This window comes from Hemiscyllium ocellatum, chromosome 3 (assembly GCF_020745735.1).
Source record: "Hemiscyllium ocellatum isolate sHemOce1 chromosome 3, sHemOce1.pat.X.cur, whole genome shotgun sequence".
Classification (NCBI taxonomy): Eukaryota; Metazoa; Chordata; class Chondrichthyes; order Orectolobiformes; family Hemiscylliidae; genus Hemiscyllium; species Hemiscyllium ocellatum.
The window spans coordinates 84,728,228-84,750,167 of record NC_083403.1 but is presented as its reverse complement, the minus strand read 5'-3'; the positions used below and the strand labels follow the sequence as shown (position 1 = coordinate 84,750,167).

The following is a 21,940-nucleotide window of genomic DNA, read 5'->3' as shown; positions in this document are numbered from 1 at the left end:
GGAGTTGGCTTTTCATGGCAGCTGCCAGCTTGTCCATGGAGGCAGTCAGACAATCATAAGCTTGACGAAGCTGGGTTCCCATAGTGTCGCTGTTCTCCTGCAGCCTCTAGGTATTGAGGGCCATTACCTCCCACAAACTGGCCTGCTGCTCCAAATCCTCCAAATGCCTGTGAAGTCCCTAACTGCTGACACCACAAGAGTGTCTCCTGTCTACGGCTGAGCAGGTGCTTGATCTCTGGCATCTTCAGATTGCCAGCAGCCTGGGGTGCTTCTTCCTTGGCAGCTACAGAGCTATTATAGTGGCATGCTCACCAGATTGTGCTCCCAAACCTGCTAAGCATAACATTCCCACTGAGACATTAGTATCTGAGCTGGTGGGGGTACCGGAGGCAGACTTATTAATGCTACCACTGAGACATTCTTGTCCTCAAAAGTCAAGGTGATGGTTCTGGTGGATCATGCAATTTCTCTCTTGAGGCTGTGGACATCCCACTGGTGCCTGCAAGACACAAGGAAGAGAATGTGTAGCAGCCAGTAGTTATAATTATGTGTTTGATGTTGGGCATCCCTCCTGGTCTGGGCACTAATTTATTTGGACTGTCTTCTGCTGAAATGAGAGATGGAGAGAAAGACTAAGTAAGGTTAAATTAAGTGACACAGCTATTAGTGTTTGGGGCAGCAAGTGAAGGAGGAATTTGCAGGCAATAGTGAATGTGATAGTGTATGAACTTTGTTGGGAAGTAGATACAGCAGTAGAGCTAGAATGAGTGTGAGGTAGCAAAGAGAAGAATGTGACACTTACATTTACCCAAGAAGTTGCTGACCTTCTTGAGAAGCCCTAATAGCTGTTCCTATGGAGTGTGGAGACAGTACCAACCAGTGGCGACCTCAGACTAAGCTCAAATGTCAGTCATCCAAGAAGAGGAATGCCCTCGTCTGGACCATCCTTTCCACCAGGACTGTGTCACAGAATCAAAATGCTATTTTGTCTGACATCTTCTGACAAAATGTCCGTCACAGAGCAGGGCAATTGTAGTGCTCATGTGCATGCACAGCAGCCTTTCAAAACATGGCACAGACACGAGAGATACTCATTTTTTGGCAGATAACTGGAGAGTTGCAATTTCTTCAGGGAGTTCATGCGTGGTAAAATGGAGCTAGAATTATGTACAGATGTGCAGTGGTGGGGCCAGTAGTTAAGGAGCTAAGTTTGGTGAGGTACAGAGAGAGGTCTCACTGGACCTCGCAGAATTAAATCCTCCACAAAATCTTGAAAAAGCTGACACTTTGCCAAAAAACTCTCAGTGCTCTTGCTTCATCTTTAGTTCAGCAGAATGTTTTAACCTACTTACTTAATTTATTATGAGACAAGAATTTATGGGTAAGGTGATGGCTTATCCAGCACAACTAGTTTTGAGATTACTTCAATGTTTTCACAAAATTAAAACATTGCTTTTTAGCAAAAGCTTTGTAGACATTAAACTGCAAACTGGCGTACAAACGAAAATAGTTGATTCTTAGTGTTTTCAAAAAATACTTTCACCATCATCCCCTCCCCCACCCTTTTAATTTATTAGGAGTTAAATGAAACCGGGCATTTCTTCCAATTCTTATTCAAGTTGCTGCATATAACTGTATTTTCAGAATAATGACAAATAACACTGTAAACCATATCAGTGAAGGGTAACTCTAGAAAAGTGATAAACACTTGCCTTATGGATAACACAAACAAAAAGGAAAGTCTGAAATGGCAGTTTTTTTTGTTGACTAGAAGGTTATCAGACTAATAATGATTTTTTTAAACATATACAATTTCGTTAGTGGTTATATGAAAACAATTCAAAAAGGTAAGACAGGGTACTGTTCCCTTTACTAATTTCTCAGCAGAGTGTCTTAGTAACGAGGTTAGTCAGAAACAAAGCAGGCAGGATAGCATAAAATATTGCAATTGGTGGCAACATGATCTTTTTTCCTCAAAAAGGCCCTACCTGTTTAATATAAAAATCATCAGCTTTTATTGTTGTTCTGTGAATGGATCCTGATAACAATTTGATACTTGATTTTGCCCAGGAGAATGGAGTAGGTGAGGTAATCAGGACTCTTGTTTTAATACTCCAGTCAGTATGTCCATCTGGGTAAACACTAGGCTGATCTGGGCTACATTCAGCTGAAGCCTAAGTGAAGGATCAAAAATAAACAAAGATCATGATTGGATATTTGCCTCACTCATACAATATTCTTGCATGGGTTAACTTCATGCAAGTTTATTTGGTCAAGAAAAATGTCTACTGTTCTTAAATTTTGAATAAAAATTTATTCATATCAATTCAATGATGCTGAAAATTATATCCTACACAATGTGGTAATGAATAACATTGAATTTTAAAGACAGTCGATGGGTCAATGAAGTGGTGCCCAATGTGGATCTATTTTTCTTTCTGAAACCTAGGTTTAAATTCAGTTAAAAATGTGTTGCTGGTTAAAGCACAGCAGGTCAGGCAGCATCCAAGGAATAGGAAATTCGACGTTTCGGGCATAAGCCCTTCATCAGGATGAAGGGCTTATGCCCGAAACGTCGAATTTCTATTCCTTGGATGCTGCCTGACCTGCTGTGCTTTAACCAGCAACACATTTTCAACTGTGATCTCCAGCATCTGCAGACCTCATTTTTTACCTTTAAATTCAGATAGACTGCAAGGAAGGCCTCTCTGCTTAATAATGCCGGTTTCCATTGGCATTCAAATAGGCAAGCTCAGAGAATCCAGATTAAAAGATCATAAAGGCAGAACTGCTCTGAAGTCATTTTCATCTACAGGCATTTAGCTTCATATGAACTCCACAAAACCTTACATTATTCCCATAATTAGTCACAGTTAAAGTCAAGCAGGAGCACAACAGAAGAGTTAAATTAGGCTCAGGCCACCATTATTAATTTCCTGGAGTTCTAGATCAAGGTTTTGTCTTGATTTCCTAAAGTAAAATGTGTCTTTGGAAAATTTTACAAGGTGAACAAAGACCAATTAAAATCCTGCCACAGGGACTTGGAATGAATGAAGGCTAATATCAACCATCCAACACAGCAAAAACCATCCAACACATCACAAACCAGAGGGCAGCCATTCAGTTTGTCAGGTGAATGCTAGCTTTCTGTAATGCAATCTAATCAGTCCCATTTCCCTGCAAGGCTATTTCCCACAAGTATTAATTCATTTTCCTTTTGAAATCATTCACTGTCACACATAATTTCTAGGTCACTATCACTCACTGTTTATTAATACTCTACCTCCTATCCTACCCTACATCCTTTGCATGTAATATTTAATCTGAGTCTCCTTGTACCATCAGCTAACAGGAACATTTTTTTTGTCCACCTTATCTAAAGTTATTATAATCTTTTACACTGTCAAATATTTCCTTCATCTCCTTTTCTCCAAAGGGAAAATCCCAGCTTCTCCAATCCTGGACAGAACTTACTGGCAGTAATATGGATCCTACACACTATTAGAGAACTGGTGGGGGTTCCACCACAATTCCAAGCTAATCTGGCACTTACATCAGAGAATAATTATTACAGTGCACAAGGCCATTCAGTCTATTATGCCTGTCCTAACTCTTCAAACGATCATCGTTATCCTTAAAATAAAACAACGATCTGTGGATGCTGGAGATTTGAAACAAAAACAAGAATTGTTGGAGAAACTCAGCAGGGAGAAAGCAGAGTTAACATTTCAGATCCAATGACTCTTCATTAGAACCAGTTCTGACGAAGAGGCACTGGACATAAAACATAAACTCTGCTTTCTCCCCACAGATGCTGTCAAACTTACTGAGTTTCTGCAACAGTTTCTGTTTTTGGTTGAGTATTATTACCTATTGGCCAGCTCCTGCCTTTTCCCACATGCTTGTGCACCATTTCTAGCCAATTAATCATTAAATGCTTTCTTGAATGTCTCAACTGAACTTACCTCCACCACATGTCCTGGCAGTGCATTCTGTATCTCAACTCTGATTTATAACTGGATGATATGACACACTGATGATCTTTAAGAACTGCCTAAGTGTGCCATGAAATTTCATACAAATGTACTGCAAATCAATGCAAACAGATGTAACCATTCATGTATTTGATCCTTCTTTAGCTTGTATGGTCTATGTTGCAAACCTCAATAGTTAGAGCATAACCATAGTAAATACAAGTAAATGCAATGTTTATGTGCAGTGAATTCAGCCTAAAAAGGTGGGTGTAATGTGGAATTGTTTGCTTCACTAAACTGTGACACATCAATGAAAAGATTGGGAATGACTGACCTAACCTGCTGTGCTTTGACCAGCAACACATTTGCAGCTGTGATCTCCAGCATCTGCAGACCTCATTTTTTACTCATAATGTGAAAAAGCTTTCTCTCTTGTCAACCTTGCTTCTTTTGCAAATCTCTTTAAACCAATGCCCTCTTGTTTGTGTTCCTGCTTGACCTGGAACAGCTTCTCCTAATCTATTCTATCCATTGTTTTTGAAAACCTTCATTAAATCACTTTCCCTTCAAGGACAAAAGTCCCAGCTTCTTCAATCTAACTACATAACTGAAATTTCTCATTCTTGGAACAATACTTGTAAATCACTTTTCCACTCTCTCCAATGCATTCACATCTTTCTGATAATGTTGTGCCCAGAATTGTCCACAATTCTCCAGCTAAGGTTGAACAAATGGAATATGCAGGATCAATATTATCTCCTGGTTTTTTGTACTCTGTGCCCTTTTAATATAGCGGAAGACATATTATACCTTTTCACTTCTCTCTCCCTGTCCTCCCAGCTTCAATGAGCTGTGCACAGATACACCAAGGTCCATCTTCTGCACACCCTTTGAATTGTAATCCCCTATTTTATATTGGCTTTCAATTTTATTTCTATGCATTGAACCTCATTAGCCACTCATCTGCCCACTTCATCAACTGGGCAATGTTCTTTTAAGGTCCTGGACAGTGTTAGGTCTCCCACTGAATGAAAGCCCCTGGTAGGTCAGAAATGTCACCCTGAAACCCTCAAGCCAACAGAGGTTCACAGCTTTGCAGTAACAGAATTTACTGGCACTTGGAGTTATGCCAGAGTCAGGGCATCTCTGTCAGTTTCCTGGAGCTCAAGATGTAGGTCTTGGCATGAGTCCCTAACAAAAAAAACTTTGTGCCTTTGGAAAATTGCACAGTTATGCACTAGAACCTACCCACAGGACTAACAATAGATCCTCCACGTTAGGTCAAGGGCTCCAGACAGGGTGAAGGAGAGGGAGACAGATTTGATATAAAATGTAATTCTTCCTGCTGCCCCACCTTCCTAATGCTAGAATCCTTTACCAGGCACACAAGATCAACCCCCGCCTCAAAACTCTGCATGAACACCCGATAGGATTTCCGAAACAGTGTCCCCCACTCACTGCCAGTGAATATGAGCAGCAGCAGGTTAAATTCCTTAACAAACCCTGCAATACCTTCCAACAGAAAGACTGAAAATAAACAAAAAAGTGTGAGGTAATCCAAGCAGTGATTTATAACCCTAGACAGACAGTCAGCATTAATTCTTACCCTCTTGCCACTAGAATGATTTGTCCAGGAATAATGATGATGAAAATAAAATGATCAAAACTTACAATGTATGTTGGAGGTGATGATATGGGCACGAATAGTGCTGGTATTTCTCACCAATTCAATAACATTAGGCAACAATTGATTCACTTAAATAAAATTCAGGGCCTGGTCAGCCTCACAACCAGCCTTACATTGGTGTTGGTATGCTCCAATTCTTTAAAAGACCATCACTGTGTTCTCAGCTCTATTAAATGTCAATCTAACGAACAAAAGTAGGAATTGTTTTGTAACAAACAGTATAGAACTATATTTTTAACAAGGAAACTGAAAATAGCAATACAGCAAGTCAGTGATTTTCTGTTGACTGTTAACAAGCCAATCATCCTGGAAACATAACGTTCCTCCCAATTAGAAGTAAAAAAAATTATTGCTGCAGGTGTCAATGAATTGTGATAATTGCTTAAACAAAAGTGCAGAGATTCTTCATCCATTACAATAGTTTAGGTTTAACAATACGTTCAATACTTACACCACTGGATAAACATTTGTGACACTATATCCACAAAGATATTGTTATTGTGAAGTCTGCTGCTTCAAGAACTGGAATCATTCACTGTGGCTAGCAATTTAGTGATGATTGTGCTCCAATCATGGAAGGTAGGATCCTGATGCAGTACTTAAACTGAACTTTATTGAGCCATTCAGCTCAAATTGTTAAACGATTAAAGTAGAACAGGAACTATAATTTATTCATAAACTTGTCCTCTGTTGAGCTTTACAGTAAAACCACCATTTCTCAGTAAGCTATGTCAGCAAATGTATGAAATGAATGTCATTTTATTGCTTTTCATTCAAGCCAGTTTTTTTCTGTGATTTATTTTGGGAGTGTTATGCTTTATCCATCTCATTTTGATTAGAAATCCAATGCTTATCACCTCCATCCAATGCTTTGTTTTTATACTTCCACTACTGCTTCTTACTAAATAGTGCTACATTAATACTTGCCCTGTGATTTCTCCCTATCTGCTTATTATTAGCCTATGTCTGCACATTAAATATCTAATGTTTTCACCCTTGTTCCAGTTCTTGCTGTCTAGGTGATAGATATTTTGTTGTTTGGATTCTTATTGACAGTAATGCACCCAAAGTTCGTAAACCTTATATACAACATCAGCCAAAGCCAGAGTAGACAAACAGAGGCAGTTTTGTCTTGCATTATACATAAACAAAATTACTTTTCAAGTTCAGAACTTACTTTGGTCTGCAGCTGTGGAATTGTTGAATACATTGGAAACTGAGTGCAACATTTGGATTCACCATCTTTAAATCTTTTCAGCTCCCCACTGATTTGATTATATTCTGCCTTCAGATACCGATGCTCATCTTTCAACCCAGCAATCTCTGTATTTAGTTTCTCATTTATTTGATGCAGTGCCTCACAAACAGTGGTCATTTGAACGCCTTCATAGCTTGAATTAACTTTAAAGATATCCAGCAGAGTCTGTGCAGCTTCAAAACGGGCTTTTTCATCATCACCCTCTTGATGATTCAGTGATAGAGATGCTACAACTGATCCTTTCTTTGGAACTGCAGAGCTAGTAAAAGGTACTTTGGTTCTTTTTGGAAAATCCTTCTGTTGTCTCTGGCCATACTTCGGTTTGGCCCTCTTGTGAAATGTCAAGACATTCTGGGAATAGTTAAACTGATTTCCATCTTGTGACAGCTGGCCTAGAGAAAAATAACAAAGCTTGCTGTTTTACACTTTATATCTGTTGGCAATGTGTGATAATCAGAAAAAAACACTTAACAGGAAGAAGGTAAAATAACCAGGGTGCAACGATTGTTTTACAGAATATGAACTATCTTTTTAGTGTCTGTACAAAAGTTATGTTCTAGTTATATCTTCATGATACATTACATCACAATTTATCTACATTATAATTTATTCTTTAAGCAGAATATCCCAGCAATGACTGCTAACAGCAGCATGAGTTATGCCTCAAAGACTGCAGCAGTTCAAGAAAGCAGCTCACAACTAACTTTTCAAGAGCAATTAGAAATGGGCAATAAATGAAGGCCCAGATTTCCTTGATTTGATAAATTAATAAAAGGGAAAATTGATTTCCACAAATTAAAACTTCTTTTCTTCCTAGGAGCTCAGCCAATACATATTTTACACCCTATTTTAGTGGTTATCAAAGCAACAATTTGAACCTGAATCTCATATAATCACTAAGGTTTTAAACTAATATAAGGTAAAAGTAATTTATTTCTGATAATTGGACAATAATTTTAAATATTGTTTACAACATATAAATTATGATTATTCACAACATACAGTAAACTGAACTGCAGATGGATTTGCGCCAGATGCCTGCCATCGCCAACTAGCTGGAAACAACAAGAAGTGGGTGCAAAATAGCATTAGTAGGTATGGGAGGGCAAATTGGACTATGTGGACATCAGGCATGAGTCCCAATTGTCAGCGAGTGTTGCTGGTTGAGAGCTGGGGTTGTGGTGCATCAAACATTGTAAGAGCTGGTGCTGTGGTGGTAGGGGAATGTCAATTTATATTCACTTCCTTTAATCAACATGGGAAAGGTTACTGGACCTCTTGTGACACTACTGCCTTCAGATCCCGAAACTGACCTTCCTGATCACCATCCCCACTCCTTCCATCAAATGATTGTTGAACATCTCCTTGCCATCCTGCAAAACTATGGGCATCTCACAACCTGCTCACTGTCAGCTTGCAGCCATCTCCATGCCTGATATTCAATTTTCTATGCGTTAACTTCAGCAGTTCACATCAGAGCAGCCTCCTTTTCAGTGTAAAAACTTACCTTTCAGAAGAGCAGGTTAGTTGCAGGATATGTGAAGAAAGTTATCTGGCTCACCTGTTAAGCACAGAGGAGCCCAGCAGAGAAATGAGGAAGGTAATAATGCAGGATCTATTTGGTCACATACTACAATCGTACAGCTGAGGTACGTACAGCAAGTTTGTTTATCCACCTTAATCTGAACAGACAAGCAGGGCAACAATTGTGACCCCTGCTATGACCAAGACACAGTAAAGGATAATCGTCAGTCTTAATGAATACACAGAATCTGAAATTTATGAGGACAATTGATTTTGTAGCTGTATGTTGAACTATTGCAATTTAAATTAAGATAGTCATGGATCATTGTAACTAAACAAAACAAAAATAATACAGAACTAAAATGCGCGTTTTTTAAAACAAAAAATCCTCTCCTTCACACAGAAGTCCAGATAAAACAATCGTCATTGGGAAGTGACTTACATCAATATAGTTTAACTGCTTTTTGCAACAACTTTATTTGTAATATCGAAAAGCTGAAACAATACAAAAGGTTTCCCTAATAGCTCACTTGTAAAGGCAGTGCCCAATGTGCAACTGAACAATGTAGACTAGGAATCTCCAGGTTCACTTACTGATTTGAACTGATTTACTTTTGGTCTCACTACCTGATAGAAGATAAATTTGCCTTGGAAGGCAATGTACTGAAATTTCACTTAGCTGATACTGGGATGGTAGAATGTCTATATTAGGAGTGGTGGGTTTGACTAGGCCTATATTAGTAGTTTTATAGGAATAAGAGGGAATCTGATTGAAATATGTAAAATTCTAACAGAGCTAGACAGACAATATTAGATTACATTCCCTACAGTATGGAAACAGGCCCTTCAGCCCAGCAAGCCCACACCGACACTCCAAAGAGTAACCCACCCAGACCCATTTTGCTCTGACTGGAACTGGAACATAAAATACCCCTTTTCTGCCAAATCCTTCTCTAGAAAATATCACAAACCATGCAAAGCAACTCTGGACTGACAATGTTTGTCCAGCTGCAAAATGACCTTTCAAAGACGGCACACACCATAAGTCCCAGGGTATTCTAGGATATCTCAGTAGTAGCGAGTAGTTGCAGCAATGGTAATGACAGATTCGAGCTAGTATCAGATGAGAGAGATGCCATCGCAGGGGCTTGATAGTTAATGAGGCAAGCTTGTGGTAACAGCATGAGAAAACGTGCTCAGCTTCATAGAAATCTTCCACAATGCTTGACAAAAATTACAAGCCAAAATATGGCAAGATTCAAAATTACAATCCTCTACTAGGCAAACAAATATTCAGAGCCACATGTGTTATGACAGGAATAGAACATAATATGGAACAAAAACATAGCCATAAAATATGCTGTTATACAGACAATGATAATCCTATTTTTAGTTTAATTGTGTAGAAATTGATGTTAACTGAGAGCCCTCATGCAGAGTTTCAGTCATGCATGTGAAAATGTAGGAAGTTGTTGGATAATGTTTCACTCTATAAATGGTGTATTCTTCGGATGACTGTAAATAAGACAGAACTCTCAAATGATATCTTACTGAAAATTATGGAAACACTCACCATAACATGTTCGTAGGATCAGTACTATTACACCTACTGGTGTCACTGAATGCCATTGGAAAATACATACCAAAGGAAAAACAGTACATTGTGTTAATATGTTTTTCGTTCAAAATTCTTTAGTCATCATCTTTACTTCCTGTCATCAAAATCAGTGATTTTTAAACTTCATCACAGCAATTCACTATCTTTTTCCAAAAATTATTTAAAGTCATTTTAATCTTGCATTGTTTAATCTTAGAAGCTTTTTGTGAAAGTGAAAACTAAGGAGTTCTAAATGGCAGGTAGATAAGATGCTACCTTTGATTTGTTTCCTTGTAATTTTTAAATAATTAACAATTTATTAGCTTGTTTCAGAAACGCATACATACCTAACATACACTGATTTGCAAGTGTTTAATCTTTCTGGATGAGAAAAGCCAGAACCAAAGTGAGCCAGATGTCTGCAAACAACTTATGCACAGGCAGTAAAGCTGAAAATGGGGAAAAGACAGAATCTGGCAGGGAAAAAACATTCTGCTGTGAGTTGCAGATATCCAGAATGAATGCAAAAGAATTACATATGAATGAGGAGCAGGAGACGGTCACTTAGCCTTTGCAGCCTGCTCTGCCATTTAATAAGATTAAGGCTAATCAGATTGTGGTCTCATCTGACTGCCTTGTTAATCAAGAATTTCACTAACTTTGCTTGCAAGCAATTAATAACCCCACTTCCCATGCTCCCTCGAGCAAAGATCTACAATACCTTAAGAGAAAAAGATCCTCTTCATCTTCATATCAAATGGGAAACTCATTATCAAACTGTGACCCCACGTTCCAGTCTCTTCCACAAAGGGTAATATCTATTCAGAAGCCACCCTGTCAAGTCCCCCCTGGACTTCATACATTTCCTGTCATTCAGGCCTAGCATATCCAATTTTTTCTCATGCATCAGAATCCACTTCCCCAACCCAGCCAGTCCAAAAGTGGAATGAAAAATAATAGTTGTTTTATTGCAAAAAGTAAATGGATGCACAGAACAATGTATATAATTAATTCTCAGCTTGTTTCAATTAAATACAAAACTTCAAAGACAAATCATACTATCTCCAATAATAGATTTATTTAACATTTCTCTGGTCAGATGTTATCCTTTGCAGTTCCATATTTGAGAAGAGCATTTTTCCTTTTGCTTAGACAGGCTGAAATGAGCTGGCTGACCCAACGGCTGTCAGAAGTCCGAATGATCTTCATCCCATTTGATAATTCAGAAGTAGACTCCTAACTAAAATCAAATAGCTTGCCTCTCCATTTTACTATTCCCAGAACTACAATACATAATCAATAGATTATTGGACAGCTTTTGTCGGCATTTCTATAGAAATGGTGCATCCTGTTCTTTTGATTATCTTGTACATCTATTAACATTGTATCAGAGTATCTTACATAAACATTTTATAGATCAAAAGCAAGCAATTCAGCTCAGTGATTCCTTTTTGAAAAGATTGAGCACTATGCTAGATATTTAATTGAATAAATATTTGATGGAAAGTGAACTCTGAACTTGCATTTCCAAAATGATAAACTCGCAGTTCATTTTCCTTGAAGATTCAAAGCAAATTCCAAGATATATATTTAAAATTAATCATTTTCAATCATAATTAGATATAATTGTATCACAGCCAGGTATTCAGTATACAACTTCAGAGATTTACTGTTAAAAGGCCAAAACTGCCCCTATTCTACCAGTGATCAGTATATGGAGTTGAATTTGATAAACAACATACGAACTCAGAGCAGGAGGCGGCCATCTGGACCTTCAAGCTTGCTCCACAATTCAATAAGATCATGGCTGATCTTTTTGTGGCCTCAGCTCCACTTACCCACTCTCTCACCGTAATCCTTAATTCCTTCATTGTTCAGAAAGAAAATCTATCTTAGCTTTAAAAATATTTACTGAAGTAGTGTCAACTACTTCACTGCGCAGGGAATTCCAGAGATTCTCAGTCCTCTGGGTGAAGAAGTGTCTTCTCAATTAAGTTCTAAATCTGCTTCCCCTAATTTTGAGACTATGCCCTCTTGTCATAGTTTCATGTGCCAGTGGAAACATCCTCTCTATGTCTATCTTATCTATTCCCTTCATAATTTTATATGTTTCTGTCAGATTCCCCCCTCAGCTTTCTAAATTCCAATGAATATAATCCCAGTCTATTCAGTTTCTCCTTATTAGCCAACCCCCTCAACTCTGGAATCAACCTAGTGAACCTCCTCTGCACCCCCTCTGTGCCAGTACCTCCTTTCTCAAGTAAGGAGACCAAAATTGGCCACAGTACTCCACGTGTGGCCTCAGCCTGCACCCTATACAGCTGCAACATAATCTCCCTGCTTTTAAACTCAATCCCTTTAGCAATGAAGGACAAAATTTCATTTGCCTTCTAATTACCTGTTGTACCTGCAGACCAATCTTCTGTGATTAATACAGTTGGCTCAAAGACATTTATACTGAATCTGCATACAGGTAGTTCTCCTATAACATGGTAGCTACATTTCCGTGTGACACCCTGGTATAGAAAATCATGCAATAGAAATAATGGGGCCTATAGAAAAAAAGAGCCAGGGCGAACCACCAAACATATCAGTAAAAAAAAATCAAAACAAAAATTGTAGCTAACCTTACACAAATGATAGCACAGTCTAAGTAAACCTTTAAATCATTTTTTAACAAAATAATAGTGAATTTAACACTTTAACACTAAAATCACTGACTATGGCATTGTACCTTTCATGCAGCTCTTCACCAGAAAGCACGTGAGCTAACTGACCACGTGATGTTGACACAGAAATTCAGGCCTCCTCAAGATTCTTCCCCTGGTTTGAAATAAAGTTCCTTCTAAATGTAGACTACAATTTCCAGTTTCAAGCTAAGTTTCAAATCTTGCAGATCTGATTGCATTCCTATTTTACCTGAACTGTGAATCTGGATTTTGCAGACAGAGGATCCTGAGGCTGGGTGTTGCTACTAGGTAGTGCCAGGATGGAATCGTGTAACAGTGAATAGCTGCTCGCTTATAGAGTTATACAGATGTACAGCATGGAAACAGACCCTTCGGTCTAACCTGTCCATGCCGACCAGATATCCCAACCCAATCTAGTCCCACCTGCCAGCACCCGGCCCATATCCCTCCAAACCCTTCGATTCATATACCCATCCAAATGCCTCTTAAATGTTGCAATTGTACTACCCTCCACCACATCCTCTGGCAGCTCATTCCATACATGTACCACCCTCTTCATGAAAATGTTGCCCCTTAAGTCTCCTTTATATCTTTCCCTTCTCACCCTAAATCTATGCCCTCTAGTTCTGGACTCCCCAACCCCAGGGATAAGACTTTGCCTATTTATCCTATCCATGCCCCTCGTAATTTTGTAAACCTCTAAGGTCACGCCTCAGCCTCCGATGCTCCAGGGAAAACAACCCGAGCCTGTTCAGCCTCTCCCTATAGCTCAAATCCTCCAACCTTGGCAACATCCTTGTAAACCTTTTCTGAACCCTTTCAAGTTTCATAACATCTTTCTGATAGGAAGGAGACCAGAACTGCACACAATATTCAAAAAGTGGCCTAACCAATGTCCTGTACAGCCGCAACAAGACCTCCCAACTCCTGTACTCAACACTCTGACCAATAAGGGAAAGCATGCCAAATGCCAACTTCACTATCCTATCTACCTTCGACTCCACTTTCAAGGTCTCTTTGTTCAGCAACACTCCCTAGGACCTTACCATTAAGTGTATAAGTCCTGCTAAGATTAGCTTTCTCAAAATGCAGCACCTCACATTTATCTGAATTGAACTCCATCTGCCACTTCTCAGCCCATTGGACCATCTGGTCAAGATCCTGTTGTAATCTGAGGTAACCCTCTTCGCTGTCCACTACACCTCTGATGTTGGTGTCATCTGCAAACTGACTAACTGTACCTCTTATGCTCGCATCCAAATCTTTTATGTAAATGACAAAAAGTAGAGATCCCAGCACCGATCCTTGCGGCACTCCACTGGTCACAGGCCTCCAGTCTGAATAACAACCCTCCACCACCACCCTCTGTCTTCTACCTTTGAGCCAGTTCTGTATCCAAATAGCTAGTTCTCCCTTACTGAATCCATATAGATCACATCTACCACTCTGCCCTCATAAATCCTCTTTGTTACTGCTCAAAAAAATCAATCAAGTTTGTGAGACATGATTACCCATGCACAAAGCCATGTTGACTATCCCTAATCAGTCCTTGCCTTTCCAAATACATGCACATCCTGCCCCTCAGGATTCCTTCCAACAACAGGTCAGGCTCACCGGTCTATAGTTCCCTGGTTTGTCCTTGCCACCCTTCTTAAACAGTGGCCAACCTCCAGTCTTCCGGCACCTCACCTGTGACTATCGATGATACAAATATCTCAGCAAGAGGCCCAGCAATCACTTCTCTAGCTTCCCACAGAGTTCTTGGGTACACCTGATCAGGTCCTGGGGATTTACCCACTTTTATGCGTTTCACGACATCCAGCACTTCCTCCTCTGTAATCTGGACATTTTGCAAGATGTCACCATCTATTTCCCTACAGTCTATATCTTCCATGTCATTTTCCACAGTAAATATTGATGCAAAATACTCATTTAGTATCTCCACCATTTTCTGTGGCTCCACACAGAGGCCGCCTTGCTGGTCTTTGAAGGGTCCTATTCTCTCCCTAGTTACCCTTTTGTCCTTAATGTATTCGTAAAAACTCTTTGGATTCCCCTTAATTCTATTTGCCAAAGCTGTCTCATGTCCCCCTTTTGCCCTCCTGATTTCCCTCTTAAGTATACTCCTACTTCCTTTCTACTATTCTAAGGATTCACTTGATCTATCCTGTCTATACCTGACATATGCTTCCTTCTTTTTCTTAACCAAACCCTTAACTTCTTTAGTCATCCAGCATTCCCTATACCTTCCTTCCCCTTCACCTGACAGGAATATACTTTCCCTGGATTCTTGGAACCTCAGTTCTGAAGGCTTCCCATTTTCCAGATGCCCCTTTACCTGCGAACATCTGCATCCAACCAGCTTTCGGAAGTTCTTGCCTAATACCGTCAAAATTGGCCTTTCTCCAATTTAGAACTTCAACTTTTAGATCTGGTCTATCCTTTTCCATCACTATTTTAAAACAAATAGAATTATGGTCGCTGGCCCCAAAGTGCTCCCCCACTGACACCTCAGTCACCTGCCCTGCTTTGCTTCCCAAGAGTAGGTCAAGTTTTGCACCTTCTCTTGTAGGTATATCTGCATACTGAATCAGAAAATTGTCTTGTATGCACTTAAGAAACTCTTCTCCATCTAAACTCTTAAAACTACGGCAGTCCCAGTTGATGTTTGGAAAGTTAACTACCCTATTATTTTTACAGATAGCTGAGATCTCATTACAAGTTTGTTTCTGTAAAAACAATGACTGCAGATGCTGGAAACCAGATTCTGGATTATTGATGCTGGAAAAGCACAGCAGTTCAGGCAGCATCCGAGCAGCAGTAAAATCGACGTTTCGGGCAAAAGCCCTTCGTCAGGAATAAAAGGCAGAGAGCCTAAAGGGTGGAGAGATAAATGAGAGGAGGGTGGGGGTGGGGAGAAAGTAGCATAGAGTACAATTGGTGAGTGGGGGAGGGGATGAAGGTGAAAGGTCAGAAAGGATGGAAAAGTGGATAGGTGGAAAAGATGATAGGCAGGTAGGACAAGTCATGGGGACAGTGCTGAGCTGGAAGTTTGGAACTGGGGTGAGGTGGGGGAAAGGGAAATGAGGAAACTGTTAACGTCCACATTGATGCCCTGGGGTTGAAGTGTTCCGAGGCGGACATGGTTGAAGAGCTTCAGTTCTCAATTTCAAGCTGACTATTAGGGGGTCTGTAATACAATCCCAATAAGGTGATCATCCCTTTCTTATTTCTCAGTTCCACCCAAATAACTTCTCTGGATGTATTTCTGGGAATATCCTCCCTCAGCGCAGCTGTAATGCTTCTCAAAAATGCCACTCCCCTTCCTCTCTTGTCTCCCTTTCTATCCTTCCTGTAGCATTTGTATCCTGGAACATTAAGCTGCCAGTCCTGCCCATCCCTGAGCCATGTTTCTGTAATTGCTATGATATCCCAGTCCCATGTTCCTAACCATGCCCTGAGTTCATCTGCCTTCCCTCTTAGGCCCCTTGCACTGAAACAAATGCAGTTTAATTTATTAGTCCTAACTTGTCCCTGCCTGCCCTGACTGTTTGACTCACTTCTGTTCTCAACTGTACCAGTTTCAGATCGGTCCCTTTCCTCACTATCTCCCTGGGTCCCACCACCCCCCCCCCCACCTTACTAGTTTAAATCCTCTCGAGCAACTCTAGCAAATTTCCCTGCCAGTATATTAGTCCCCTTCCAATTTAGGTGCAATCCGTCCTTCTTGTACAGGTCACTTCTATCCCAAAAAGAGATTCCAATGATCCAAAAATGTGAATCCTTCTCCCATACACCAGCTCCTCAGCTATGTATTCATTTGCTCTATCCTCCGATTCCTGCCCTCACTAGCTCATAGCACTGGGAGTAATCCAGATATTACTACCCTTGAGGACCTCCTTTTTAAATTTCTGCCTAACTCTCTATAATCTCCCTTCAGAATCTCAACCTTTTCCCTTCCTATATTGTTGGTTCCAATATGAACAATGACCTCTTGCTGGCCCCTCCCTCCCTTGAGAACACTCTGCACCCTCTCTGAGACATCCTTGAACCTGGCACCAGGGAAACAACACACCATTCTGCTTTTTTCTCTACTGGCCACAGAAATGTCTGTCTGTACCTCGGACTACAGAATCCCTAACACAATTGATCTCTTGGAAACTGACGTACCCTCGTTGCATTAGAGCCAGTCTCAATACCAGAAACTTGGCTGTTTGTGCTACGTTCCCCAGAGAATCCATCACCCCTATGTTTTCCAAAACAGCATACCTGTTTGAAATGGGTATATCCATAAAAGATTCCGGCCCTAGGTGCCTACCTCTCTTACCCTTCCTGGAGTTAACCCATCTATGTGACTGTATCTGAGACTTCCCCCCCTTCCTATAACTGCCATCCATCACATACTGTAGCTGTTGCTATTGCAAATTCTTCATCGCTTCTATCTGTCTCTCCAACCAATCCACTTGATCTGATAAGTTTCGCATCCAACAGCATTTATGGCAGATATAATCCACAGTAAACTTTAAACTCCCACATCTGACAAGAAGTACATATCACTTCAAAGGCCATTTTTGCTCCTTCACAATCTACAGACCTGGAAAATAACATTGTCTTACTCCCCTACAAACACTGCCCCAGGTTAAATTAATAGCTTTAATGAAAAAAAGTCCACAATTCGCAAGTCACATTACAACCAAATTGCATTTCGTAGACTCGCATTACAGGAGAACTATCTGTGATTTTTAAAAAATTTACTCAGGAAATGTCTGCATCACTGTCAAATATAACTCATACTGCCCATTCCAAAAAGTCCTCCAACAATGATTATGAACTGTTTTCTTAAACCCTAGCAGTGCATGTGGTAGATGCACACACAATGCTGTTAAGGAAGGAATTCTAGCATTTCAACTAGCAAATGCAAAGGAATGTAAATATACTTCCAAGTCAGAATGATGTATGACTTCATGCAGAACTTGCAGGTGATGTATTCTTGTGCATCTGCTGGTCTTGCCCTACTAGGTGGTACAGATTGTAGGTTTATAAGATACTGCTGAAAAAGCCTTGTTGAATTGCTGCAGTCCATCTTGTAGATAGTTCACACTCCCACCAATGGCAGCAGTGGCAACAAACAAGCAGGCTTTTTTTTCCCCCTGAATTATGTTGAGTGCAATCATCTAGGCAAATCGAAACAATTCCACTACACACCTAATTATTGTCTTACAGAGGGTGTACAGACTTTTGGGGGATCACCGGCATTGCGGTCACTCAGTGCAGAATTTCCACCCTCTTAGCAACACAGAGTCAGAGTCAGAGTGTTTATGTGGCTTATTGCAATCAGTTCTTGCAATTGTGATGTTAACTATGTCAATGATGGGGAATTAAACATGATAATGCCACTGAATTTCAAGGAGAGGTAGTCAGACTTCCATTTGCTGGAGATGTCATTGTCTGGCGGTTGTAAAAATGTTTTCTTGCCACCAGGAGCGAGGATAGAAATCACAGGCTTTGGCACTGCTCCTGGCACTGCCATGATCTGAGCACAGCGAGCCCCTCAGAGCCTCTGTTATTGAGCCTTGCTGTACCCCTCAATCCCAGGCAGTGCTTGCCACTTACCAGCCCATGCCAGAATGGTATCTAGGTTTTGTAGCATGTGGTCATCAGCTTTTCCAGCACCTTAAACTTTATGATTGATATGGAACATTTTCCTATCATTCTCACTTATGAACTTCTGATGGAGTGAAATTCGTGAAGTAGTGAAAGATTGTTCGGTCTAGCCCAATTTCTGCAGTGATGCCATGGAGCTGAGATAATTAGCCTTTGATAACCATAACCATCTTTGTTTATTCTAGGTATGATGTGAACAAAAAGACGGTTTTAGAGTTTTCCAAAATTCCCAATGACTTCAATTTTACAAGGGCAATCAATTTAATATCTCCTTTGGAATTTTGACTAAACAAATGAAGCATCATTCTTGATGAGTGCACTGTCAATGGCACATTCCAGCTGATGATTGTGAACCGATGGAATAGTAATTAAATAGGTTGAAATTTTTTCTACTTCTTTCTGGCAGGGCATACCCATGTAATTTTCCACATTAGCAGTAACAGCCTGGTTAGGGGCACAGCTGGTTTTAGAATACAAGTCTTCGGTACTGTTGGCAGACTGATTGATTAATTGCTTAATTAATTGACTGTTGTCACATACCAAGATACAGTGAAAAGTTGTTTTGTGTACTATACATGCAAATCATACTATACAAAGTGCATCAGGGAGCACAACACAGTGCAGAATACAGTGTTACAGCCACAGCAAAGGTGCAGAGAGGAAGATCAGAATTAATGTTCAAAATTCTGATAACAGCAGGGAAGAAGCTGTTCTGGAATCTATTCCTACATGAATTCAAACTTTGAATATTTTCCGTCTGGTGGAAGAGGGTAGAATAGACTATAATCAGGCCGGGAGTGGTCTTTGATTATGTTTGTTGCTTTCCTGAGGCAGTGGGAATTTTAGATGGAGTCAATGGATGGAAAGCTAATTTCTGTGAGGGACTGGGCTATGTCCACATCTGTAGTTTCTTGCAGTCTTGGGAACAGTAGTTGCCATACTAGGCGGCAATGTATCTTCATATGCTTTCTATGGTGCGTCTATAAAAACTGGTCAGAGTCCTGGGAACATTCCAGATTTTCTTAACCCCATGAGGAAGCAGAGACAATGTTGTACTTTCTTGCGTCAATGTGGATGGACCAGATTGTTGGTGATCATCACTCCCAGGAACTTGACACTCTTGACTATCTCCACCTCTGCATCATTGATACAAACAGTGGTCTGTCCTCCACTCTGCTTCCTGATCAGCACCTTCATTTTGATGATACTGTTGAAGAGATTGTTGTCTTCGTACCACACTGCTAAGTGCTAAATCTCTTTCCTGTATTCTGTCTCATTGTTGTCTGAGATCTGACCTACAACGGTGGTGTTAACAGCAAACTAAATGGAGTTGTGGTGGAATTTGGCCACACAGTTGAGAATGTACAAGGAGTAGGTCTTGGTGTTTGGAAATGGGTTTGTTTGGGATTATAGTGTTGAAGGTGGAACTGTAGTCAGTAAGTAGGAGCCTTACATAGATATCCTTATTATCCAGATGTTCCGGGAATGAACGGAGGGCCAGGAAGATGGTATTTGCTATGGACTTGTTGTGCCAATAGGCAAATTACAAATTTGGTAGGCTGGAGTTGATGAGAGTCATAACTAACCTCTTGAAGCACTTCATAATTATGGAGGTCAGAGTCCCCAAATGACAGTCATTTTTTGTTTTCAACTAGGATGGTAATCCCCGCCTTCCTGAAGTAGATAGAGACTTCACATCGTAGTAAGGAGAGGATAATGATGTCTGCAATTTCTCCCACCACCTGGTCCTCACAGGATCTGAGTGCAAGGCCAGGACTCCATCCAGGCCAGTCAATTTCCGTGTTTCACTATCAAGAAAGCTGATCTAATATCTGTGATGGTGGCTATGGGTACAGGTGTATCCGAGGCTGTTGGGATAGGTGGCATGGTTTCACTGAGCTCCCGTTCAAAGTGAAGATAGAATGCATTAAGCTCATCGAAGGTTGTACTATTGCCCACAATTCTGTTCAACTTTGCTTTATAGCCTATTATAGGGGAAAGTGAGGACTGCAGATGCTGGAGATCAGAGTCAAGAGTGTGTTGCTGGCACCTGCATGGGAACCAGCTATGCCTACCTGTTTGTTGGATATGTGGAGCAGTCAATCTTCCGCAGTTACACCGGCGCCATTCCCCCATCTGTTCCTCCGCTACATCAATGAGTAAATCAGCACCGCCTCGAACTCCCATGAGGAGATTGAACAGTTCATCAACTTTACCAACATCTTCCACCCCGACCTCAAATTCATCTGGACCATTTCAGACACCTCCTTCCCCTTCCTGGACCTCTCCAATCCTGTCTCTGGTGACCAACTAACCACAGATATCTACTAAAAGCCCACCAACTCCCACAGCTACCTCGTCTATACCTCCTCCCAACCTATCTTCAGTAAAATTGCTTAAAGTTAGTGGACTGGTCCATATTGAAGGATGCAGCAGCCAACCTAAACAAGTGCACCACGCCCGTCACAGACTTCATGAGTAAGTTTATAGAAGACTGCATCCTAAAGTTAATGCAAATATTCTCCAACCAGAAACTAAGAGATCCACTCCTTTAAGGTCTGAAAAACATCATCCCTTATTCCCAATTCCTCAACTCCACCGCATCTGTTCCCAGGATGACCAATTCCACCTCAAAGTCCCAGATGGCCTCCTCCTTCCACGATCGTAACTTCCCTTCCCACATGGTTGATGATGCTCTCCAGTGCACCTCCTCCACTTCACACACCACCACCCTTGAACCCCACCCCTCCCACAGCAACAAGGGCTGAACTTCCCTGGTCCTCATCTTGCACCCACCAACCTCCACATACATCGCACCATCCTCCACCACTTCTGCCACCTCCAAACAGACCCCACCACCAAAGATATATTTCCCTCCCCACCCTATCAGCATTCCAGAAAGACCATTCTCTCCGTGACTCCCTTGTCAGGTCCACACACCCCCAACCAGCCAACACCCAACTCCCGGCACCTTCCCTTACCACCGCAGCAAGTGCAAAACCTGTGCCCACACCACTCCCCTCACCTCCATCTAAGGCCCCAAGGGATCCTTCCACATCCGTCAGAAATTTACCTGCGCCTCTCCCATCTGTTGCACCCAGTGTGATCTCCTTTCCATTGGGGAGAGGGGATGCCTCCTTGCAGATAGCTTCAGAGAACATCTCTGGGACACCAGCACCCACCAGCCCCACTGCCCCATGGCTGAACACTTCAACTCCTCCTCCCACTCCGTCAAGGACAGGCAGGTCCTGGGCCTCCTCCACCGCCAAACCGTTACCAATCGATACCTGGAGGAAGAACGCCTCATATTCCGCATTGGGACCCTGCAGCCACGCAAGATAATTGTGGATTTCAACAGCTTCCTAATTTCCCCTTCCCCCCCATTATCCCAGTCCCAAGCCTCCAACTCGGCACTGCCCTCCAGACTGTCCATCACTTCCCCCCTCTGACCTATCACTTTCTCCGTCACCTTCACTCACCTATCATTTTCTTAGCTACATTCCCCCCCAACTCCACCCCCCTACGATATATCGCTCAGGTCTGACT

General features: G+C 41.1%; 1 protein-coding gene across 3 annotated transcripts in view; it reads right to left on the bottom strand.

The window, feature by feature from the left end:
- Positions 1 to 21,940, bottom strand: part of LOC132806615 (protein downstream neighbor of Son-like) — a 45,349-nt gene that overhangs the window by 17,587 nt on the left and 5,822 nt on the right. For 2 of the 3 annotated variants that reach the window (XM_060821258.1, XM_060821259.1), the window contains exons 2-3: positions 6,839 to 7,311; positions 1,989 to 2,174 (exon numbers count right to left, since the gene is read on the bottom strand). In XM_060821258.1, coding sequence (XP_060677241.1) covers positions 1,989 to 2,174; positions 6,839 to 7,311 — 659 coding nt within the window. The remainder of the gene's footprint in view (positions 1 to 1,988; positions 2,175 to 6,838; positions 7,312 to 21,940) is intronic. The other variant, XM_060821260.1, reaches the window with a different exon arrangement.